The sequence below is a fragment of the Symphalangus syndactylus genome, chromosome 13, assembly GCF_028878055.3.
Source record: "Symphalangus syndactylus isolate Jambi chromosome 13, NHGRI_mSymSyn1-v2.1_pri, whole genome shotgun sequence".
NCBI lineage: Eukaryota > Metazoa > Chordata > Mammalia > Primates > Hylobatidae > Symphalangus > Symphalangus syndactylus.
In genome coordinates this window covers 65247773-65269789 of record NC_072435.2, presented here as the reverse complement: position 1 = coordinate 65269789, position 22017 = coordinate 65247773, and the positions used below count along the sequence as shown (strand labels likewise).

The 22017-nt window shown below is 41.4% G+C and overlaps 1 protein-coding gene across 1 annotated transcript in view; it reads right to left on the bottom strand.

Annotated features, from left to right (window-relative positions):
* Positions 1-22017, bottom strand: part of MYRFL (myelin regulatory factor like) — a 124732-nt gene that overhangs the window by 68088 nt on the left and 34627 nt on the right. Inside the window, exons 3-5 of the mRNA XM_055237899.2 lie at positions 7439-7506; positions 7081-7339; positions 6240-6331 (exon numbers count right to left, since the gene is read on the bottom strand). Of these exons, the coding sequence (XP_055093874.1) occupies positions 6240-6331; positions 7081-7339; positions 7439-7506 (419 nt within the window). The remainder of the gene's footprint in view (positions 1-6239; positions 6332-7080; positions 7340-7438; positions 7507-22017) is intronic.

Here is a 22017-nt window from a genome sequence, read left to right as displayed (position 1 = left end):
CAGAGTTAAAAACGAAGGGCACCCAGTCCTCGTGGTGTCATCTGAGTTCTGGGACCCAATTCTAAACCCTCGCGTTACAGGAGCCAATAGTTCCCCTGATTTTGTTTTTTGTTTGTTTTGTTGTTGCTGTTTTATTTTGCTTTTTTTGCACAAGGCAGTTTGAGGGTTTGCCTTTTTTTGAATTTTGGTTTGTTTTTGTTCATTGCAACCAATATATTTTAATTCTGGCAGGTCTTTTGTGGCTCCAAGATTCTGTGGTCCAACTAGCTTTTTGAACTTAGACCAGTTATTTATTCACTTGGAGTCTTACTTCCCTCAACTGCAAAAAAGAAATTAAAAACATATATCCTGCCATCTTTACACATTACAGCATTACACAAGCAGAGAGAATGACATAATGGAAGTGAAAGCACTTTCAGAAGCTAGAACCAAGATAAAGTAACAGAGAAAATCTTGTTAGTGTGCAATATCAACTGTAGAAAACTGCCACTTTTCTATGTCAAAAATGGTCAAATAACAGCAATTTCACATGTGCAACCTCCTATTTTGCATAATCCTTGCAACTTCTCTTAATTTGAGTATGCCTCCTAAACCATATGGATTCAACCTCAGATAATTTTTATGCAAAATGGTATTGGTACAGTTGCTGTTCCCTTTTCTTTTAACTCCTCTACCATCACTCATGCCTGGCTACAGGAGGGAATGGGAAACAGTGGGTGTTTGTGAGACCAGGTGCAGGCTCTCAGTAACAATGTACAAATAGGACATTAGCTGCTATTGAATGTATCCACCTAGCCCACAGCTTGAAGAAGGCAGGAGAAAGGAGCTGGGTTGTTTTTTGATCTTCAAACTTTTCCTTTCTTTATACTTCCATTGAGGACTTCCTAAAATAAATAAATAGAGCTGCTTCAAGCTGCCTTTCATACCAAATGTCAAAAAAAAAAAAGTATTTCTCTTGGAGTATTGCTATTAAATGTCACTTAAGCAAAATATGCATTTTTTTGTTTTTATAAAATACCCATTTTAGAAAGATTTCTCAAAACACTGAAAAACTTTTTTCCCAGCTACAAATGCAGGAAGTGGACAATGCAAGGAGCTCTTCATGCTCTCACTCCTCCAAAAGCTACCTGGTCTAAAATATTTTCAGAAAAAACAAAAAGGAAAGAAATCTTTTTTTTTTTTTTTTTTTGAGACGGAGTCTTACTCTGTCACCCAGGCTGGAGTGCAGTGGGGCAATCTTGGCTCACTGCAAGCTCCGCCTCCTGGGTTCACGCCATTCTCCTGCCTCAGCCTCTGGAGTAGCTGGGACTACAGGCGCCTGCCACCACGCCCGGCTAATTTTTTGTATTTTTAGTAGAGACGGGGTTTCACGGTGGTCTCGATCTCCTGACCTCGTGATCCGCCCGCCTTGGCCTCCCAAAGTGCTGGGATTACAAGCGTGAGCCACCGCGCCCGGCCGGAAAGAAACCCTTCTATGGTTATCCTGCTTACACCAAATTGAGAGAAAAAGAGAACGTAATTCTTCCTTTTTTTTCTTCCTCTCTCCTACAATGAAGAAAGGGTCAAGAGCTTGGAGTTTCGAATCAAGACAGATCTGGGTTTGAATCACAACTCTACACTTAAGGGCTAAGCAATCTTACAAAAATGATTTAAGCTCTCTGAGCTTCAGTTTTTTCATCTGCAAAATGGGAGTAATTATGTCACCTCCCAGAGTTGTTGAAGGGGTTCAATGAGGCCATGACTGTAAAATGCAAAGCACAGTGTCTGCCACTGGTAAGAGTTTAAACAACAGTGCCTTCAGCTATTACTAGTGGCACTGTCATTATCACTGTAGTTGTTTCAACTTAGGTGGCTCAGTATTTCCTAAGAAGCCTTGGGAAATACTTCTGTTTTTGGCCTCCATGGTAGCTCTATCTAATGTGAAATAACTAGCCCATGTTCCTGACTGAATACTGGCTAAATCATGGCCCTTTCCCACTCAAGCATGGCAGCAAGGTCAATGTTCCCAGGCATGCAGCCAAAAGCCAGCTCCACCCCTCCAGACACTGATGGAGAGGGTGGACAGGGGCAGGGAGGATTGTCCTCAAAGACAACAGCATTTCCTGCCCTTTGTCATCACAACAGTAAGGGTATCAGCGCAGCCGCTCCAATAGGGGTGACACATTGTGGCTTCCCTGGGAGATGGCTATCAGCTGGGAAAAGCCTAGGTACCAGAACCTGGGATTACAGACCCACACTGAAACCCAAGGCACACACCTGAGCCTAGTGCTAGAACTTACTGATATTAATACTACTAACAATGTCTCCTACTTTGAGTGCTTTCTGCACCACAGGTGCTGTCCCAGACACCTTATGTAGTATTCCATCAGCTCCTTAAATTATCTCCCAGGTAAGAATCCTTTTGTTCCATAAACTTTCTTTTTTGAAGGACACTGTACATCAAGAAGAGTACACAGATCATGAGTACACAATTTTATACTTTACAAAATGATCTAGTTCTATGGGATGCTTTGAGCCCGGCAGGAGACACCCACATGCCCCCTGTCAATAATTAGTCTCTCCTCCCCAAGACTGACCACTATCCTAAAATTTAACACCATAGCAGAGTTTATAGAAATGGAATATTATGATGTAATATATACTTTTGTATGCTGGGCTGGCTTTTTTTTTCTTCTTCTTTTTTAGACAGGGTCTTGCTCCATCACCCAGGCTGGAGTGCAATGGCACAATTATAGCTCACTGTAGCTTCAACTTCCTGGGCTGAAGCTATCCACCCACCTCAGCCTCCCATGTAGTTGAGACCACAGGCGTGTGCCACCACATTGGCTAATTTTTTTTTTTTTTTACTTTTTGTAGAGACAGGATCTTACTTTGTTGCCCAGGCTGGTCTCAAACTTCTGGGCTCAAGCAATCCACCCACCTCAGCCTCCCAAAATGCTGAGATTACAGGCATGAGCCACCATCCCCGGCCTCACTGGCCTCTTTTGCCCAACAGTATGTTTATGGGATTCATTCATTAGTGTTGCAAATGGCAGTCCTTTGCTCATTCTCATTGCCATATTGTACTCCATTGTATAAATATACCACAATTTATCTTGCCATTGATGGCCATTTGGTATCTTTTTGGTTTGTGATTGTTATAAGTAATGATGCTCTGGACATTCTGATGCATGTCTTTTGGTGGGTATATGTACACATTCCTGTTAGTTATACTTCCAGGGGTGGAATCACTGGGTTGTAGGACATGCTTTAGTAGATACTGCCAAAAGGATTTCTAAAGTGGTTATGAGGTAAGGATTCTTAATCTCATTTAACAAATGTGGAAACTGACTTTCAAAGACCTGAAATAACTTGCCCAGTGTCACAGCTGTTAAGTGGAAGAGGTGAGATTCCAATCTTCCTCTTCACTTCATGCTAGATTGAGGATCTCTTGAGAAAATTTAACAGAAGTGAGAATGTAAAAGCAGCAAACTGCTTAAGTCCAGACCTTTTGGAGAAAACTGATAGCTTGCATTTGAATGCTTTTCAAAATATGTTTGCATAACTTACTTTAAAAAGTCTTAGAGATGGGTAAAGTCAAATTATTATTCTCATTTCATAATCAAGAAAAATAAGGCTCTGGGAATCCCAGATTCCTGGAGAGATGAGATAGGTACATTTTCTGATGCTACAGTGTGAATTCAGCCAGTGCACCTCTTACTGTGGGCCACTGGCCATGACTCTAAGGCTGGAAAACCCTTTTGTATTTGAGGTTCTAAATAAGAGAAGATTGAAGCCTCCCAGGGAGGCCGTGAACACTTTTTTTATTTGGGGTTCAGACCAAGTAGGGCCAGGAACCAGCTGGTAGAAGCCTGCCTACCAACACTTCCTCTCTAAGCAAAATTTTACATTTGCCCACGCCAACCCAGTAATTCTACATTTTCAGCCCTATAAATGAAGATCTTGGAACCCTTGGCCAAAGTGTACTACTTGGGAGGAGGTCACTAGAAAAGGTTTATTGATTGATTCAGGACATCTCTGATCAAAAATTCGTGATCTTTCTGCCTGTAAGACTGGCATAACCTCCTCCTTCCTCTAGCAATGTGCTGTTTCCCCAGGACCTTTGTAGAAACCTTGGCCCCTGCAACATCAAATAGGAATTATTGACTAGAAAACTTTTGCTAAAAATACAAACTGTAATAAGAATGTGGCATTCGGATTAACTAAATGCTTTGTTTTGTGTCTTTTTTCTTTCTTTTTTCTTTTTTCGGCCTTGGGAACCTGCTCATTTTCATTCTGGAACTGTTGTCTGGAATCAGTTATCTTTAGTCAGCTCTTCAGTGACCTGTGAATAGGACTTAAACAAGGGATATAGGATTTCCTATCTGCTGGAAATCCTAGTAATTTCCATCACTCTTCCATGGTTGTTCTCTGAAGATGGTGATGAATCAATGACCTTTCTGGGACAGGCAGCAGAAAACCATCACAGGATAGAGCTTAACTCTGGGATGGCCAGGACAATTTGAGCAGCAATCTGGTTTGAAGAGGAAATTCTTGGAAGGTTTGAGTGACTTGTCCTGTATCCCTTAGTGAGCTAGTGCATCTGCAGGAGAATGAACAGATGGTTCCCCCGTCTGGCTAGGAACTTACTCAGCCTTTTATGTCTGAGAATCATAAAAAAAGCTACAGGCTAGATGTGGGGATCCCTGAAGAAATTAGGGTAGCATTGTATAGGAAGGTGGATGGAAAGCTCTAACTTATCCACAAATGGGGCTTTAATTAGCATTTTGTGTTTCTAAGGTTGGAAAAAAAAATGGTGAGCAACTGCTGACCATGTTGGATGCATATACAAAGAAAGGAGGCAGTTCGAGGTTTAGTTGATATGAGGGATAGATGCCCAGTGCAATTCTGAGACCACACTTCCAGGAGATGGGTGGGACTTGACTGACAGGGTGAAGTCATCATTCACAGAAGGCCTCCACAGCCCATGCTGGAGCTGACGCCAGAGGTCCCTCAGAGAATCAGCTCTTACCATAGGGCTGTCAAAGGCAAAGGCAGCAGCCCCAGCAAGAGAGACTGTGTTTTTTCCCACTCAGGTGAAGCCACGCACATCTCCTTTCTGGACAGTGTAAACCTCTAGAATCTGGGGACAGTGGTGGGATGGGGGAACCCAATAAGGAAGTCTTCAACCTCTTGCTAAGCTGACAAACTGGGATAGAAGAAATGGGACTTGGTATGCTGAATTTGTTCACACTGCCCACATGTGAGTGTTTACAGTTGCTAATAGAACTGGGTTGAGGCCAGACATGGTGGCTCATAATTGCAATCCAAAGACTTTGGCAGGCTGAGGTGAGAGAATCACTTGAAGCCAGGAATTCAAGACCAGCCTGGGCAACTTAGCAAAACCTATCTTTACAGAAACAAATAAGCAAACAAACAGAAACTGGCCTAGAGTGTTATCCTTTTCCCCTAGTATGTGCCATAGCATTTACTCTGAAAATTTTGAAGTTCAAGTCTTTAGACTTCAAAGGCTACTTTGTTAATCAGGTCTCTTGGCTCAAAACATGATGTGTTATACGTTATATAAGACAAAAAAAAACAGGAAGGCTGACCGCTTGGATATTAGATGACTCGGATGAAAGACTTCTAAAATGATTTTACAAAATTTCAAGCATCCACTGGGAACTTGCCAATTTGAAGTGAGTTTGAGGAAATTTCAACTTTCCACCTCCCTGTTCTAGTGGAAAAACCCTGTAAGTCTTGCTTCTCAGAGTGCCTTCCATGAGCCAGCAGCATCGCCATCACCTGGGAGCTTGTTAGAAACGCAGACCTCAGACCCTAGAGACTGAATCAGAGTCTGCATTTTACCAAGATCCTCATGCTATTTCTTGCACATTAAGGTTGAGAAGGTTTGCAACAATGCAATGGGCACACCAGCAGGCTCTTGAAGGCACTGGCATATTGCACAGCTTCCACAGGCCTGGAGCCTGGATCCTCTGAGACACATTGTCCCTGAAATTGAAAGATTGGCATTTCACCCGCACCTGAGAAAGAAAACATCATCTCTTCCTGGGAGGAACTGTGTGACCCCGCCTGCATGAAAGGTACATCAAGAGGGAAGAACCAAACTACCAGAGCTTATCATTGCTCTTCTGTGAGAGGGAAACTTTTGTAGGGCTGCTCAAAGGCTGGTAAAAAGCCTTGATTTAATGCCCAAGGCTTTGATGGCATTGCCCTTGTCCCCACCCAGGTTTGCTCACTCGGTCTGCAGTGGCAGGCCCACACTCGGCATTCCCCGGAGTCCTCCAGTGCCTGTGTGCACTTTCTCTTCTTGGCTGGAGGCAGTGAGGCTCTAAAATCAAGACACCAAAATGAAGGTTAGGATTCTTCCTTGCGTTCCATGTTATGTTAAATAAAATTTAATCTCCCAGGCTCTCTGCTTTCCTAAGTCTAATTCCAATTAGTTAAGGTTCCTTGAGCCCTACTAGGCTGAAACTCAGTTTCCCTTGATCAAGTGGATCTGAGATCCACCAACCTAAAAGATAAGCTGACAATGTTTATAACGGCAGAGGACTCATTGAGACAGGGAAGATACAGACTTAAAATACAGGTATACATTTTACACCCGACAACTTGTTTTCATGTGGAGTTTTACCACAATTTTTGATGGCCTTTATTCTTTCTGGCACCCTCTAGATCCAGAAGAGGAAATAAAAGAAAGAAAAGGGGAGAAGACAGAAGAAAAGACATTAGTTAATGCTTAATTAGCAGATATTTCTCGGAGAGCTCATTCACAATCCCTTTGGGTAGTCTAGCTGAGGGTGCATAAGCTAACAGTGCTTCCTCCATCATCCAGAACCTCACTGTATATTTCTGACATTTTAGCTTTTGGTTGAATGAGGACCTTGGATTTGGAGGGTTTTTAATTAAAAGATAGTCTAAGCCAAGAACACTGGGACCTCGCGACGTTCTATATGCGTCTCAACACTGCCATCTCCTGGACAGGACTCCACTGTGCATGCTCTCTAGGTCCCTGCCAGAGGCAGGCTGCTCCGAGGTTTTCTGCAGAGGTCTTTGATAACTAAATATATTTTTCTTTACCCAGGGCTGTGACACAGAGGCTGCTGATGGTAAGAACAACCTATCCCCAGATGGGAGGACACGGATTGGTCCAGGGGGGTGGCAAGATGACTGGCGTTTGAGTGGCAGCTGTGAAAGCCTCCGTGGATTTGGCTGGAGTCGCCCATTCCAGAGGTGCTCTGCAGCGGGTGCATGGGCAGCATCGCAGGAGCAGCTGTGGGGTGGAGAAAAGGAGCTGGAGTCCTCCTAGCTGTGGGCCTCGGGGCTCGGTAGCATGCACCTGGGGAGAGACACAAACAAGAAGTGCCCCTTTCTCACCGCCCAGAGTCGAGGAGGAAGAGCAACAGTGCAAGATGTGCTGAAGGTGGATCACACTCACCTTTGACCTGCGGAGGAGAGCAGGAGTGGGATGCAGAATAGGGCGGGGTGTCTGGGAGCTGGCGTTGCCTGAAGATTAGAGACATACATTGCATTTTTGTTTCACTCTAGTCCATTATATTTTTGTCACAAATAGAAGGCAACCCTCAGTGTACAGCCCCCACAGTATGGTTCCAGGTGCTGGGCATGGGGGTTGAGGGGGTTGGGAAGTGAGAGCCCAGCAGACCAGGCCCAGGGTCGTGTCCTGGTTAAGTGAGTGGGCTTTGGGTCCCAGCTCTTCCACTTCCTAGCTATGTTCCATGAACAAGTACATGAACTCTCCAGGCCTCCATTTCCTCATCTACAAAATGGAAATAATCATTACATCTACCTCACAGCATTGTTGTGAGAATTAAATGAGATCATGTATATAAAGCCCATAACATAATGTCCCAAACATAGCGAGTGCCCAATAAAGTTTAATATTATTGCTTCTTATAAAGGACAAATATTTAAAGTGACAGATATCCCAATGGCACTGATTGAATCTTTACAAATTACATGAATGTATTAAATTATCGCATTTACCCCCAAATATATATACATCTATTATGTATCAATAAAATTTTTTAAATAATTACTTCTTAATACTCCTATACCAGAAAAAAAATGGTTGTATATACTGTTTGGGCTAAGGAAATGTAAATTGCTGTCCCTACAGCAATGATTTTCCATCTGGGCGCCAGGGGATCCCAAAGCTCTTAAAAGGAGCTCAGGGGTTTTATAACAAGAACACTTTAAATTGCTGAGGAGAAAATAACTTTTTTCTGTTGTATATGTTGAAGTGCAAGTAATTCTTTTTTTTTTGAGATGGAGTCTTGCTCTGTTACCCAGGCCGGAATACAGTGGCATGATCTTGGCTCACTGCAAGCTCCACCTCCCAGGTTCAAGTGATTCTCCTGACTCAGCCTCCCAAGTAGCTGGGATTACAGGCGCCTGCCACCACGCCTGGTTAATTTTTGTATTTTTAGTAGAGACAGGGTTTCACCATGTTGGCCAGGCTGGTCTTGAACTCCTGACCTTAGGTGATCTGCCCATCTCAGCCTCCCAAAGTGTAGGGATTACAGGCGTGAGCCACGGCACTCGGCCAGTAAAATTTTATTTTTTAAAAAATGTGTACTACCACTAAAGAAGTGTGAAAATCTCTGTTCCAAAAGACCTACAAGTTGCTTATAGCTCAGCATCTCTGTGATGCTGCATCATACATAAGCACCCCAACCTCTACTTGATTCTCTTGCTTGAAGAGGAAGCTTCAAGTTTAGTATGTTGTTTAAAAGTCCAACATAATATGATGAAAAGCTTGCTTTTATCATTTATCAGAAAAGTTGTTTTCTCCTCAAATTACTTCTTTATAATTTATTCACTTCCTATTAATAAGAGAAGAGAGAACACACATCTACTCTCCTCCAAAAATCCCACTCAAATAAATGTGAAGCAATAAAGAGACATAAATACCAAAGCATATAGAGAATATGAGCAGAGACCCCAGCAGACCAAATTTTAATAACATGGCAGCAGACAGAAATAGAATAGATGATAACTGAACTACTAGAATGGACAAAACACAACCAAGACTGCCTGGAAATGGTGGAGGGAACAGAGGGAACCAACAAGAAGTTTTCAAATCAAACAAAACTCAAAAAGCCCAGGACGCAGAAGTCACCATGAGCTTCTGCATTCAGGGCTAAGAGTGGAGCTGAAAACAAAAGGATTGTTTGAACATTTGAACAAGAAACAACTGGAAGCCGGGCGCAGTGGCTCATGCCTGTAATCCCAGCACTTTGGGAGGCAGAGGCGGGAGGATCACAAGGTCAGGAGATCAAGACCATCCCACCTAACACGGTGAAACTCCGTCTCTACTAAAAATACAAAAAATTAGCCGGGCGTGGTGGCAGGCGCCTGTAGTCCCAGCTACTCCAGAGGCTGAGGCAGGAGAATGGCGTGAACCCGGGAGGCGGAGCTTGCAGTGAGCCGAGATCGCGCCACTGCACTCCAGCCTAGGTGACCGAGCGAGACTCCGTCTCAAAAAAAAAAAAAGAAAGAAAGAAGAAAGAAAGAAAGAAAGAAAGAAAGAAAGAAAGAAAGAAAGAAAGAAAGAAAGAAAGAAAGAAAGAAAGAAAGAAAGAAAGACCTGGACCCTTACATCAGCTTCCCCACCCTGTAAAGCTACCTCCATCACCCCAACAGAAGTTGGAAAGCTTTACTCTCTAGAGAAATGGCCCCAGGGAAACTGTGGTACAGGGTTACCAGGCACAGTGAATGCTGTGGCTGAGCTACTAGGCTGAAAAAATAGAAGAATTCATTAAAAATCTAACCACTGAATTCTGAGTCTTTTCCTTAACTCTGTTTTGCATGTATCCTAGCAGATTTCCCACAAGTAAGAAATTGGAATAATGTTCCCAAGAAAAATGGAATGTACTCGAGGAAAACGTAGTATTTTCAAGTTACCAAGGAAATAGCCATCCCCTCCTTGATCACTCTACCAGGAAATTCATCCTTTGAGAACACTGGTTTGCACACAGAACTTTTTAAACAAGAACAAACAATAAAGGACCAGACATTTTGAGAAAGCCTTTAACATTAAAGAGAGAACAAAACCAGATAAATAGGGAATGCTAAAGAATCACAAAAAGCTCTTTTTGTTTTTTTTTTCCCCCTTCTTATATGATGAGTAAACTCCTACCAGATCTGACCCTCCCACAGAAAAACACTACAAACGCTGGAAATACTTAAAAAACAAAAACAAAACAAAACAAAAAACACCACCTACCCAAAGACACTGGAAACTAGACAAAAGCAAGGAGATTGTGGCGGGCACTGAAACTTGGAGAAGGTACTGCCATACAGTGAGTTTCTTGTTTACAGCATTTAGTCTGAGGGCTGGTTGAAGTCACAGCCACAGGACAGCTAACCTCTGATAGAAATCCACAGCCTTCCTGGCCCGAATAACCAGAAAACAGATTTTGGGGCAAACACATCTGCTGAAAAGTGAAAGAGGAATCTTGGAAAAGAAAGATAAGAGGAGGGGACCCCTGGATTCTGTGTGTAACTCTGCCAAATCTATCGCTGACTCCTGATCTATCATATATGGGGTAGACTGTGCACAGCCCAACCAAAGACAACAGGACTGAACTGAAATTTGAGTTACTTCCCGAGACAAAGTTTACAATTTGAGTCTAAGCAAAGTGATTGACTACTAAAACAAAAGTATACATACTCTTCTGAGGGATATAAAAGAATCCAGCCATTCACAATGTCCAGGTACAAAAACTACAACAGCAATCCCCAACCTTTTTGGCACTACAGACTGATTTCATGGAAGAGATGGACGTAGTGGGGGCAGGGGATGGTTTCGGGATGAAACTGCTCCACCTCAGATCATCAGGCGTTGGTTAGATTTTCATAAGGCGCATGCAATCTAGATCCCCCTCGCATGTGCAGTTCACAACCGGGTTCCCGCTCCTGAGGGAATCTAATGCCGCTGCTGATCTGACAGGAGGCGGAGCCCAGGCGGGAATGCTCTTGCAGCCCGGTTCCTCTCAGGCCATGGACCCGTAGCAGTCCGCCGGCAGGGGTTGGAAAAACTGTTCTACAAAGAACCAGAAAAATACGGCCTAGCTTGGAGGGACAGAACAACCAGTGAACACTAACCCAGAAATGATCCAGATACTGGATTAGCAGACAAGGATCTTTAAAGCAGCAACCATAAGAAGCTAAATGGAGCAGACAAGCACATGCTTGTGAAAAAAATAAAATCTCAGCAAAGAAATCAAAACTACAAATAAAAAAACTAAATAGAAATTCTAAGATCAGAAAAATTCCAGAAATAAAAAATTTAAAAAATTATTAGATGGGCTTAAAACAGAACTCAAAGATACATCAATAGACATCATCCCATCTAAACAACAGAGAGGAAAAAAAATGAACTTTAAAAAAGAGAGAGAAAAAGAGATTTATGAACCTGCAGAGAGGATGAAACAGAAAAAAATTAAGATATAACAGTCAAAATCTTCCTAAATTTAGGAAAAGATATAAATGTATATATATTTTACATTATATCTTTAAAGATATATACATTTATATCTTTAAAGATATATACATTTATATCTTTTAGAAGCTCAGCAAAATAAATACATCTACCGCATCAGAGTGAAGTAACTGTAAGCCAAAAATAGAGAAAGTCTTAAAAGTAGCTAAAGAAAAACAGTACATTATGTGCAGGGTCATAGTGATTCAAATAATCACTGACTAATCAAAATCCCCAGAGGCCAGAAGACAGTACAAAAACATCTTTAAAGTGCTACAGAAAACAAAACTGGTGAGCCAGAATTTGATATCCAATGAAAATAGTCTTCAAGAATGAAAGCAAAATAAAGATATTTTGAGATAAAAGAAAACTGGCCGGGCGCGGTGGCTCACGCTTGTAATCCCAGCACTTTGGGAGGCCGAGGCGGGCGGATCACGAGGTCAGGAGATCGAGACCACGGTGAAACCCCGTCTCTACTAAAAAAATACAAAAAATTAGCCGGGCGCGGTGGCGGGCGCCTGTAGTCCCAGCTACTCGGAGGCTGAGGCAGGAGAATGGCGTGAACCCGGGAGGCGGAGCTTGCAGTGAGCCGAGATTGCGCCACTGCACTCCAGCCCGGGCGATAGAGCGAGACTCTGTCTCAAAAAAAAAAAAAAAAAAAAAAAAAAAAAAAAGAAAACTAAGTGAATTTGAGAATAGACATGTACAATAAGAAATGTTAAAGACATTTCAAGGGAAATGGTTCTAGATGGAAATTTGAAACTATGAAAAGGGATGAAGAGAATAAAAATGATATATTATTGAATGTAAATTATTTTTTATCTTAATTTTTAAAAATACGTCTGAAGCTGGGCACAGTGGCTCATGCCTATAATCCCAGCACTTTGGGAGGCCGAAGGAGAAGAATTGCTCAAGACCAGGAGTTTAAGACTAGCTGGACAACATGGCAAGACCCTGTTTCTACAAAAAATACTAAAATTAACAGGGCGTGGTGGCATGCACCTGTGCTCCCAGCTACTCAGGAGGCTAAGGCTGAAGGATCACTTGAGCCCAGGAGACTGAGGCTTGAGTGAGCCATGAGTTGCCACTGCTCCCTAGCCTGAGTAACAGGCTGAGACCGTATTTCAAAAATAATAATAAAATAAAATAACAAAATAAAATACATTTGACTGCTTAAAGCAAAACTTATGACATGATTTTGTGAAGTTTATAATGCACATAGGTATAATACTTAGGACAACTATAGCATAGGGGATGGGAGTCAGAGATCAATGGAACTACATTGTTGATGGTTCTACATTTTATGTAAAGTGGTACAATATTAACTCATTAACTCTAAGTAAACTGTAAAAAGTTAAATAATGCAAAGAAGTAGAACTAAAGGCAACAGATAAACTGAAATTCTAAAATTATTCAAACAATACAAAATAAACCAAGAAAGGAGTTACAGAAGAATAAGAAACAGAAGGGGCCAAAAAAAAAAAAGAGAGACAAATAATTAAATGTCAGACTTAACCACAGATATAGTCCTCCCTTATCCATGGTTTCACTTTCTAAGGTTTCAGTTACCCACAATCAACCTTGGTCCAAAAATATTAAATGGAAAATTCCAGAAATAAATAATTTATAAGTTTTAAATTGCACACCATTCTGAGTAGCATGATGAAATCACAAACCATGAATCATCCCTTTTTCTAGTATATCCACACTGTATCCACTCCCCACCCATTGTCTTAGTAGCCTAAGACAAAGACAGATTGCCCGCCACGATATCACATTGCTTGTGTTCAAGTAACCTTTATTTTACTTTATAATGGTTCCAAACACAAGACACGTAAAGTTGGCAATTTGGATATGCCCAAGAGAAGCCACAGAGTGCTTCCTTTAAGTGAACATTTGAAAATTCTTGACCTAGTAAGGAAAGAAAAAAATTGTGTACTGAGATTGCTAGAATCCACTGCAAGCTTGTCCAACCCGCCACCCATGGGCTACATGCAGCCCAGGACGGATGCAGCCCAACACAAATTTGTAAACTTTTAATAAACGTTATGAGATTTTTTTCTGATTTTTTTTTGTTTGTTTAGCTCATCATCTATCATTAATCTTTGTGTATTTTACATGTGGCCAAAGACAATTCTTCTTCTTCCAATGTGGCCCAGGGAAGCCAAAAGATTGGACACCCCTGATCTACTATAAGAATTAATCTTCTATTCATGAAACTGTAAAGAAAGAAAAAGAAATTTGTGCATAGCATATATAGGGTTTGGTACTATCCTCAGTTTCAGGCATCCAGTAGAGGTATTGCAACATATCCTCCATGAATAAGGAAGTCTATTGTACAATACTAATAATTACATTAGATGTTAAAAGATTAAACACTCCCATTAAAAGGCAGAAATTAGGCCAGGCACGGTAGCTCACATCTATAATTCCAGTGCTTTGGGAAGCTGAGGCAGGACAATTGCTTGAGGTTAGGAATTCAAGATGAGCTTCAGCAACATAGTGAGACCCTGTCTCTAAAAACAAAATGTAAAGGCCAGGCGTGTTGGCTTACACCCGTAATCCCAGCACTTTGGGAGGCCAAGGTGGGTAGATCACAAGGTCAGGAGTCTGAGACCAGCCTCGCCAACATGGTGAAACCCCATCTCTACTGAAAATACAAAAATTAGCCAGGCATGATGGCGCACACCTGTAATCCCAGCTACTCATGAGGCTGAGGCAGGAGAATCGCATGACCTCAGGAGGCGAAGGTTGCAGTGAGCCGAGATCGTGCCATTGCACTCCAGCCTAGGCAACAGAGAAAGACTCCATCTCAAAAAAAAAAAAATTTTTTTTTTTTTAATTAGCCAGGTGTGGTTGTGCACACCTATAGTCCCAGCTATTCAGGAGGGTGAGGCAGGAGGATCACTTGAGCCCAGAAGTTTGAGGTTACAATGAGCTGTGATCATGCCACTGCACTTCAGCCTAGGTGACAAAGTGAGACCCTGTCCCTAAGGGGGTAAAAGGGCAGAAATTATCAGAATGAATTTTTAAAAAGCAACTCTCTTTTGCCTGCAAAAACACTTGAAATACAAAGACACAGATAAGTCAAAAGTTAACCAAGAGAAAAATGTGTACAAGAAGGGTGAAGCAGTTTCATGAATAATAGCTAAAACTGACTTCAAAATAAAGAGTACCACCACAGACAAAGAGGCTCATTTCCTAATAATAAAAGAGTCATTTTTTAGGAAGGCATAGGAATCATGATTGTTTATGTACTTAATAACAGAGTTTCAAAATATACAAAGCAAAAATTAGTGAAACTAAAAGATGTAGACAATTGTACAATCACATAGCTAAACATTTTAACATTCCTCTTTCATCGATGATAGAACAAAATGGGGAGAACAAGTTGACAGAACCAAAAAGTCACTAAAGACATACACGGATTGAGGAGTTTATTGAAGAGGAAAAGAATTGATTATTTTTAACATTGAGAAAAATTTTCAGCTCTTTTTAGAGAACTTGAGGGAACCAAAGCCAAACAAATTGTAAAAACAAGGCAGTGATTCAAACAAAGCAAAAAAAATGAAAATTTATATGTGACACATCATGATAATGTAAGCCCTGGTTACTGACATAACTAAAAAATTTTAGACAATTTTATGATATTGGGAAGCTGAGTGTAGAAGTGAATGTAAGATGTGATATAAGGAAATTAAATCTTCCCAGAAGATTATATTATGTTCTTCAAGTGTATACAGCAAAAAAGCAATATAAAAACATTATTTAGATATAGGGCATAGAAATATCCAAAAAGAGGGCCGGGCGCGGCAGCCCACGCCTGTAATCCCAGCATTTTGGGAGGCCGAGGCGGGTGGATCACAAGGTCAAGAGATCATTCTGGCTAACACAGTGAAATCCTGTCTCTACTAAAAAAAAATACAAAAATTAGCCAGGCATGGTGGTAGGTGCCTGTAGTCCCAGCTACTCGGGAGGCTGAGGCAGGAGAATGGCATGAACCCAGGAGGCGGAGCTTGCAGTGAGCCGAGATTGTGCCACTGCACTCCAGCCTGGGCGACAGAGCAAGACTCCATCTCAAAAAAAAAAAAAAAAAAAGGAAATATCCAAAAATAGTTGGAAAGTGGCTGCCTCTGGGGGAGCCAATTTAAAGACGGGGTAGAGCAGGGGGATTGCTGGTAATCTCTTATTATATGCTGTATACAGTATCATTTGACTTCTTAAATTCTTCACATGTATCACTCTAGGTCTATAAATTAAATTTTGTAACTGACTCTGTGATCTCATAATTCCACATTTAAGGCTCTAGGCAGTTGTTTAGTTACCCTGACACTACAGGCATCATTGAATTCAATAATGTAATAAAAACTGAAAATCACAAGTAAATGATCAATCTACTAAAAAAAAAAAAATGACTTGGCATATTGTAAACAGGAATGCAGTCTCCATCCAGCAGTCTCTTAACAAGAACCAAAAGTCCCTGCATTGAGTGACAGGAATATGTGTTGGTGGTTTTAAGATGAAGATTTTAAAATATTAAATGCTGTCTTTACAGTTCCTTTCCCTTCCAAAATTCACCACAGCTACTCCTTTATTTCATTGTATTTTATATGCTTCCATGCTCAATGCATTTAAATACAGTTAGAGAAATTTTGCACTTCTTTTCAGTGAATTTGAAGGGAGAATTAATGATAGCTACCTTCAAACTGACCAAATTGTTAAAACAAGAGCAATGATTAGCTCCTAGTAAAACACTTGTTTGGTATTTTGTCTTCACTTCTTAGCCCCTCTTACTCACAATCATCATGTCAAGAATCCCAGAAATGCACACAGACTGTGTTTCAGTCTTTGTGCTCCAAACTTGTCTATTATACCAAAAGGATTTCCATAAAGCAGACAAACACCAGGGAGCAACAGACACTATGGGTTATATCTTGAGCGGCCAACGCTGTCTCTAGCTTCAGCAGGAAAGAGTTGTAAAAATCAAGAGATTCGGGAGGCCGAGGCGGGTGGATCACCTGAGGTCAGGAGTTCGAGACCAGCCTGGCCAACATGGCAAAACCCTGTCTTCACTAAAAATACAAAAAAATATATATATATTAGCCAGACGTGCTCCCTTGAACCCAGGAGGCAGAGGTTGCAGTGAGCCGAGATCTGAACACTACCCTCCAGCCTGGGCGACAGAGTGAGACTCTGTCACAGAAAAAAAAAAAAAAAAAAAGGGAAGAAAAATCAAGAGATTCTTAGCAGCTGATAAAAATAAAATAATTTGCCTTCTAAACCCCTTCCTCTCAGACATACAACTTGTTTTTGTCTTTTGGAGGATGAATGGAGAAACAGTCTCCCAGGGGTTGAATCTACGTGAACCAAAAGAGGGCATACAAAATAGACTTTGCCCTCCAGCTAGTTGAGGCGATATGTACATCCATGACATACATGCTGCCCTCAATGCAGCCAGTATTTCTTTCATATTGCAACCAGGCTTGCTCAAGTCTTTACTGAGTGCCTACTGTGCTCATGACTCTACCAGGCATTAGGCAAGTCACATACACAGTGTGTCTTCATGTGAATATCTAGGTGGGATACTCACAATTGAGCCATCCAATCCTAGTTTTCTCCAATGAATGCCTCGGTGCCTTCACACAACACAAACCGCTGCTTCTCTAAAGCTCTATTGCACCTCACACTGAGCTTGGCTCAGCACAGTGCCCAATACAGAGTTGGTGCATAACAAATACGAAAGACTGTGTTAAACTACATATGACCATGAACATGCCATATATATAAATCCATATATCAAGAGAGAGCTTTCCTGACCACCCAATCTAAAATGGTAGCTTCTCCTGCTTGTCTTACTCTTATTTGTCTTCATCTTACTGAGTGACTTTAGACTACCTGCCATTGTCTTTTTCTTCCCACCGGAGTGGCATGACAGCAATGGTGTGCCAAGGATGAGGGGATGGGAATTGCTCACCCCAGGTGCAGGCAATAAGGAAATGCATTGTCTGTAGACAATTTGAAAACAATACTAAGCCTACAAAGAGTCAGTCTGCTTTTTAGTATCACCATGCATCACCAATTCTAAGAAAAATGCCTGGGTGCCCTGCCAGGGCAGACTGTACCCACCACAGTGCCCTTGGTGAGCTACTGGCAGGGATTACATCTGTTTTGTTCACTGTTTTACCTCATCCTCCAACTATAAAAATGGTTGTTATTTAAAGTATTTCCTCCAATTTTTCATGTATATGATTTATCTTTTCACATGAACTTTCACATTAAGAATATGTCTTACTACTCTGTGTGTGAGTGCATGTGTGTGTGCATGTGTGAGTGCATGTGTGTGTGCATGTGTGACTGCATGTGTGTGCACACATGTGGGCATGTGTGAGTGCATATCTGTGTGTATGTGTGAGTACGTGTGTGTGAGTGCATGTGTGTGCACGTGTGTGTGCACGTGTGCATGCTGTGCATGTGTGTGTACATGTGCACTCCATAGTGCTCCAATGGGGAGACTGTGACAGGCACTCAATAAATACTTGATCAAGGTCCGTTGGGGCTTGTAGCCACCATCTAGAAGTTGATACAGGAAAGGGTTTTGGCAGAAATGTTGTAAATGAGTATGATTGCCGAAGAAAACCATTTCATGATAGGGCAGCAAAAAACAAGGCAAAGGAGATGCCACTCCTCCCCTTCAGCTCTGTGCTGGCAGACTGCAAGGATCTGACCCTTTCACACCCCTCCTCTGCTGCTTTAGATATAGAGAAACTTTTTTGAGAACCTACTCCGAGCCAGGCACCATGCTAACCCTTTGCATGTGTGTCTCATTTAACCTCCACAACTCTCATATGAAAAGGTACCATCATTGTCCTTAATCCTCAGGCAATGAAACTGAGGCTTGGTCTGGCGTGGTGGCTCATGCCTGTAATCCCAGCACTTTGGGAGGCCGAGGCGGGTGGATCACAAGGTCAGGAGTTTGAGACCACCTTGGCCAGCATGGTGAAACCCCATCTCTACTAAAAAAAAAAAAAATACAAAAAAATTAGCCAGGCATGGTGACGCAAACCTGTAGTCCCAGCTACTCGGGAGGCTGAGGCAGGAGAATTGCTTGAACCTGGCAGGTGGAGGCTGCAGTGAGCCGAGATTGTGCCACTGCACTCCAGACTGGGCGACAGAGTGAGACTCCATCTCAAAAAAGAAAAAAGAAAAGAAACCAAGGCTTGATGAGGTTAAATAATTCACTCATGATTATTCATCTGGCAGTTAGTCAAGCTGGAGTCAGATGGTCTACCACCAGAGTTTATCCCCTAAATAACAGGGTATTTTAAATACAGACCATTCTAATAAAATTACTTATTATTATAGGTCATTTCATCTGGCACAGATATCCTTAGAATTAAGGAGTATCAGATAATGTTTTAACCCAGTCTTCTTCTTCAGGCTTTCTCTTATTATATCAGTTTGAACTCAGAAGTCAAACCAGTCACTGAACTCAAATAGTCTTTAACAAGCTCTTCTCACAGAACTCCACGTACTCTCTCACTCCCTTTTGAAACATCACAGTAGAGCTTATCAACCCCACTATAGTGATGGCAGAACCAAGACATGCAGCTGGTAATTGACTCCTAATTCATCTTGCCATCCAAACCCAATAAGCCAAGTCCTAAGTTAAATCCATAATGTTAGATGCTTAAGCTCAAACATTAGAATGAAATAAAATGAAACCTGCAGTTCATTCCTTCACAGATCTAACATGTCTCTAAGTTTCCCCTCCTGTGATGTCACCTATTCAAACACCAGTGTCCTCAGCTAGTTCCCTCCTACCCTTATACCAGATCTCAAAGCCTAAAGCTCATTTTATCTACCCCTACTAAGCACACTGACTCAAATCAAACTGCATTAATTTAGCCTGTCTTGAAGATTTACTAGTCTCTTTTCTAGACCCTTGCCTTCTCTACACACACATGCATATAATGCTTCTTGCCCTTTTTCATTGTAATTTCAGGGTTTTATTCTTCCCCTAAGTCTCTCCAATCTCCCTCTCTCAAAGCAGCATTGCATACCTGGACATTTCCTAGTATGTCCCACCACCGTAGCTCAACTGTGTACCAAGTGGGTAACTGTCTGGCTAACCTAGGAAATCAGAGAGGACCTCAGCCTGCTCCTCCTAAGCAGACAGCTAACCCAAACTCTACCACATAAGGAAATAAAGAGTTAAGGGCAATTTACAGAAACCTTCACATGTTGACAGGACGGCCCTCAGCTCTGCATACATGCCTTATACATGTTCATACATGTATAATGCATCCCAAATGGGGCCCATGGCCAAATAAGTTTGAGGAACACTTCATTCCATTTCTCTTCCCTAGTTGCACATTAGCACATCAAAGGCACTGAGAAGTCCTGCAGTAAAAACACTCATGTAATTTTGTTTAAGCCAGTGAGTCACAAGCTAATTTACTGACCATGGAACATTTTTCCTCACAGCATTTAATGGGACAAGCTTTTCATAGAGCATTTGGTCCTTTTTCATAAGGCCAATAATGCAATGTTTTAATATATTTAAGATCTGAAAATCTGCCTATGAGATTTCAACTAGCTCTCAGAAATTTTGCAGCCCAATGGTCTCTTAGATTTTTGAGATAAAGGGTTGTCACTGATATCTTTAGAAGACACACATTGTAGGCAATATGGTAGAGGGGAAGTAACATGATTTGTAGTAAACCCAGGTCTGAATCCCACCTCTAGTACCCAGGCAAAAAAAAAAAAGAAAAAACAAAAAACAAAACCCTACATCCCAGTGCTGTTGTGATATGAAACTATGAAATGAAACTAACCTGCATAAAGATTCTGGTATTTAGAAATATTTAAAACTTGGAGTATTTGAACAGGTTGTACAGATCTAATGATCATTGAACTAGCCCAATGTCCCTGCGGTCATAGACTAGCCATGTTTCTGCTTGTTCTTACTGAGATTTTATTGCAGTTCCACTTAACTGCATGCATCTGAGCATTTTTTTAATCAAGTAATGACAGGTTATCTGATCATAGGGATCTCCTTTAATGAACGTGAACTCTGACAATCTTTATGAACTATGGCTCAGATCTACTCTGAGTCACACCATTTGGTAGATAATTTTAGACACATTTCATGTGTTTCCCTGAGATTCACATTCCTTTAAAATATCAATTAATCTAAAAGTTTCATGTGGAAGAAAAGGCATGTTTCTAGAGCCAGGCAGATTTTTATCTCAGCTTTGCCATGTATTGACCTATGGAGAGTTACTTAACCTCTCTGCACCTTATCCTCCCTATCTGTAAAACATAGATAATATACATATTTGGAAGAGTTAAGAGAACGAGATGTATTACATCAAATATATAATTAAATAAGTGAATATATGAAGTGCAAAGAATGCCCAACACTTAGTAAATGCTCAGCAATAGTAACTTCCTCTTCTACCTCACCTGCAAGCCCCATCACCCACCTCAAAGGTAGAGAGTGAAGCCCCTTGGGCAAACCAGTCCTGAATCTCAATAGCAAGGGAGAAGCCTATGGGTAGATATTTCTGGTCTGGTAGGAAGGACCATTATTATCATGGAGACTAATATATAAGGCAGATTTCAGACCTCCCAGGTAGCTCAGAACACGATACCCCAAAGTATGGTGCCTTGGCATGCTGAGTACTTTGAAATGAAGGAGACTGGAAGGACCTCAGAAGCAAGGTATTTCTGATCTTCCCCTGTCCTCCTGTCTCTCACCCCCTTTTCTCCCTCAAAGCAAATCACAGAAACCATAATTCTTCTTCCCCAAGATGGTTCATAGATACTAGAACTCCTCCCCATAAAGCAAGCCATAAAACCCAGAAAAGTCATTCTCCCCCTTCTGTCTCATTCCAAGGGGACTCTCATTCCAAAGAGACCCTACCTCATACCTTGGAAGAAGCAATGCTACATAGAGAAGCCAAGAAAAATCTGAACAGACCCTGCTGGGTTTCCTCCTTCAGTCTATTACCATTAGATCACACCCTTTCGCCCACTTACATTTCTACACAGCTGTTCATTCCTCATTGAACCCAAGCACAAAAATAAAAATAGTTTTCCCTGAGTCTCTGGGTTTCATTTCTGAAGACTCCTGCATCACATAAAACTTTAATTAAGTAAATTGTTTATGCTTTTCTTTTGTTAGCCTGTCTTTTGTTATAGGAGTGTTGGTTGTGACCATTATGATGGACAAGGAATGGTATCACACATTTCCATCCCTATAAAAGACAGCTCTTTGATGAAGACCTTTGTTCACTTTTCCTTCTAAACAGCTAAAGGTCTTTCTGTTAGTTATAAAAAGTAGTCTAGATGATTATACAGAACCCGGGTGGAATCAGTGGAACATTCACTTTAGGAGAAGACACTTAGAGGAGAGAGACTATACAACCTTTGGCAGGTTGCTTCCAGGTCAGAGAAAAGGATATATCCATTGTCCACAATTCATACAAGTTACTGGGATGTAGTGAGAGGAA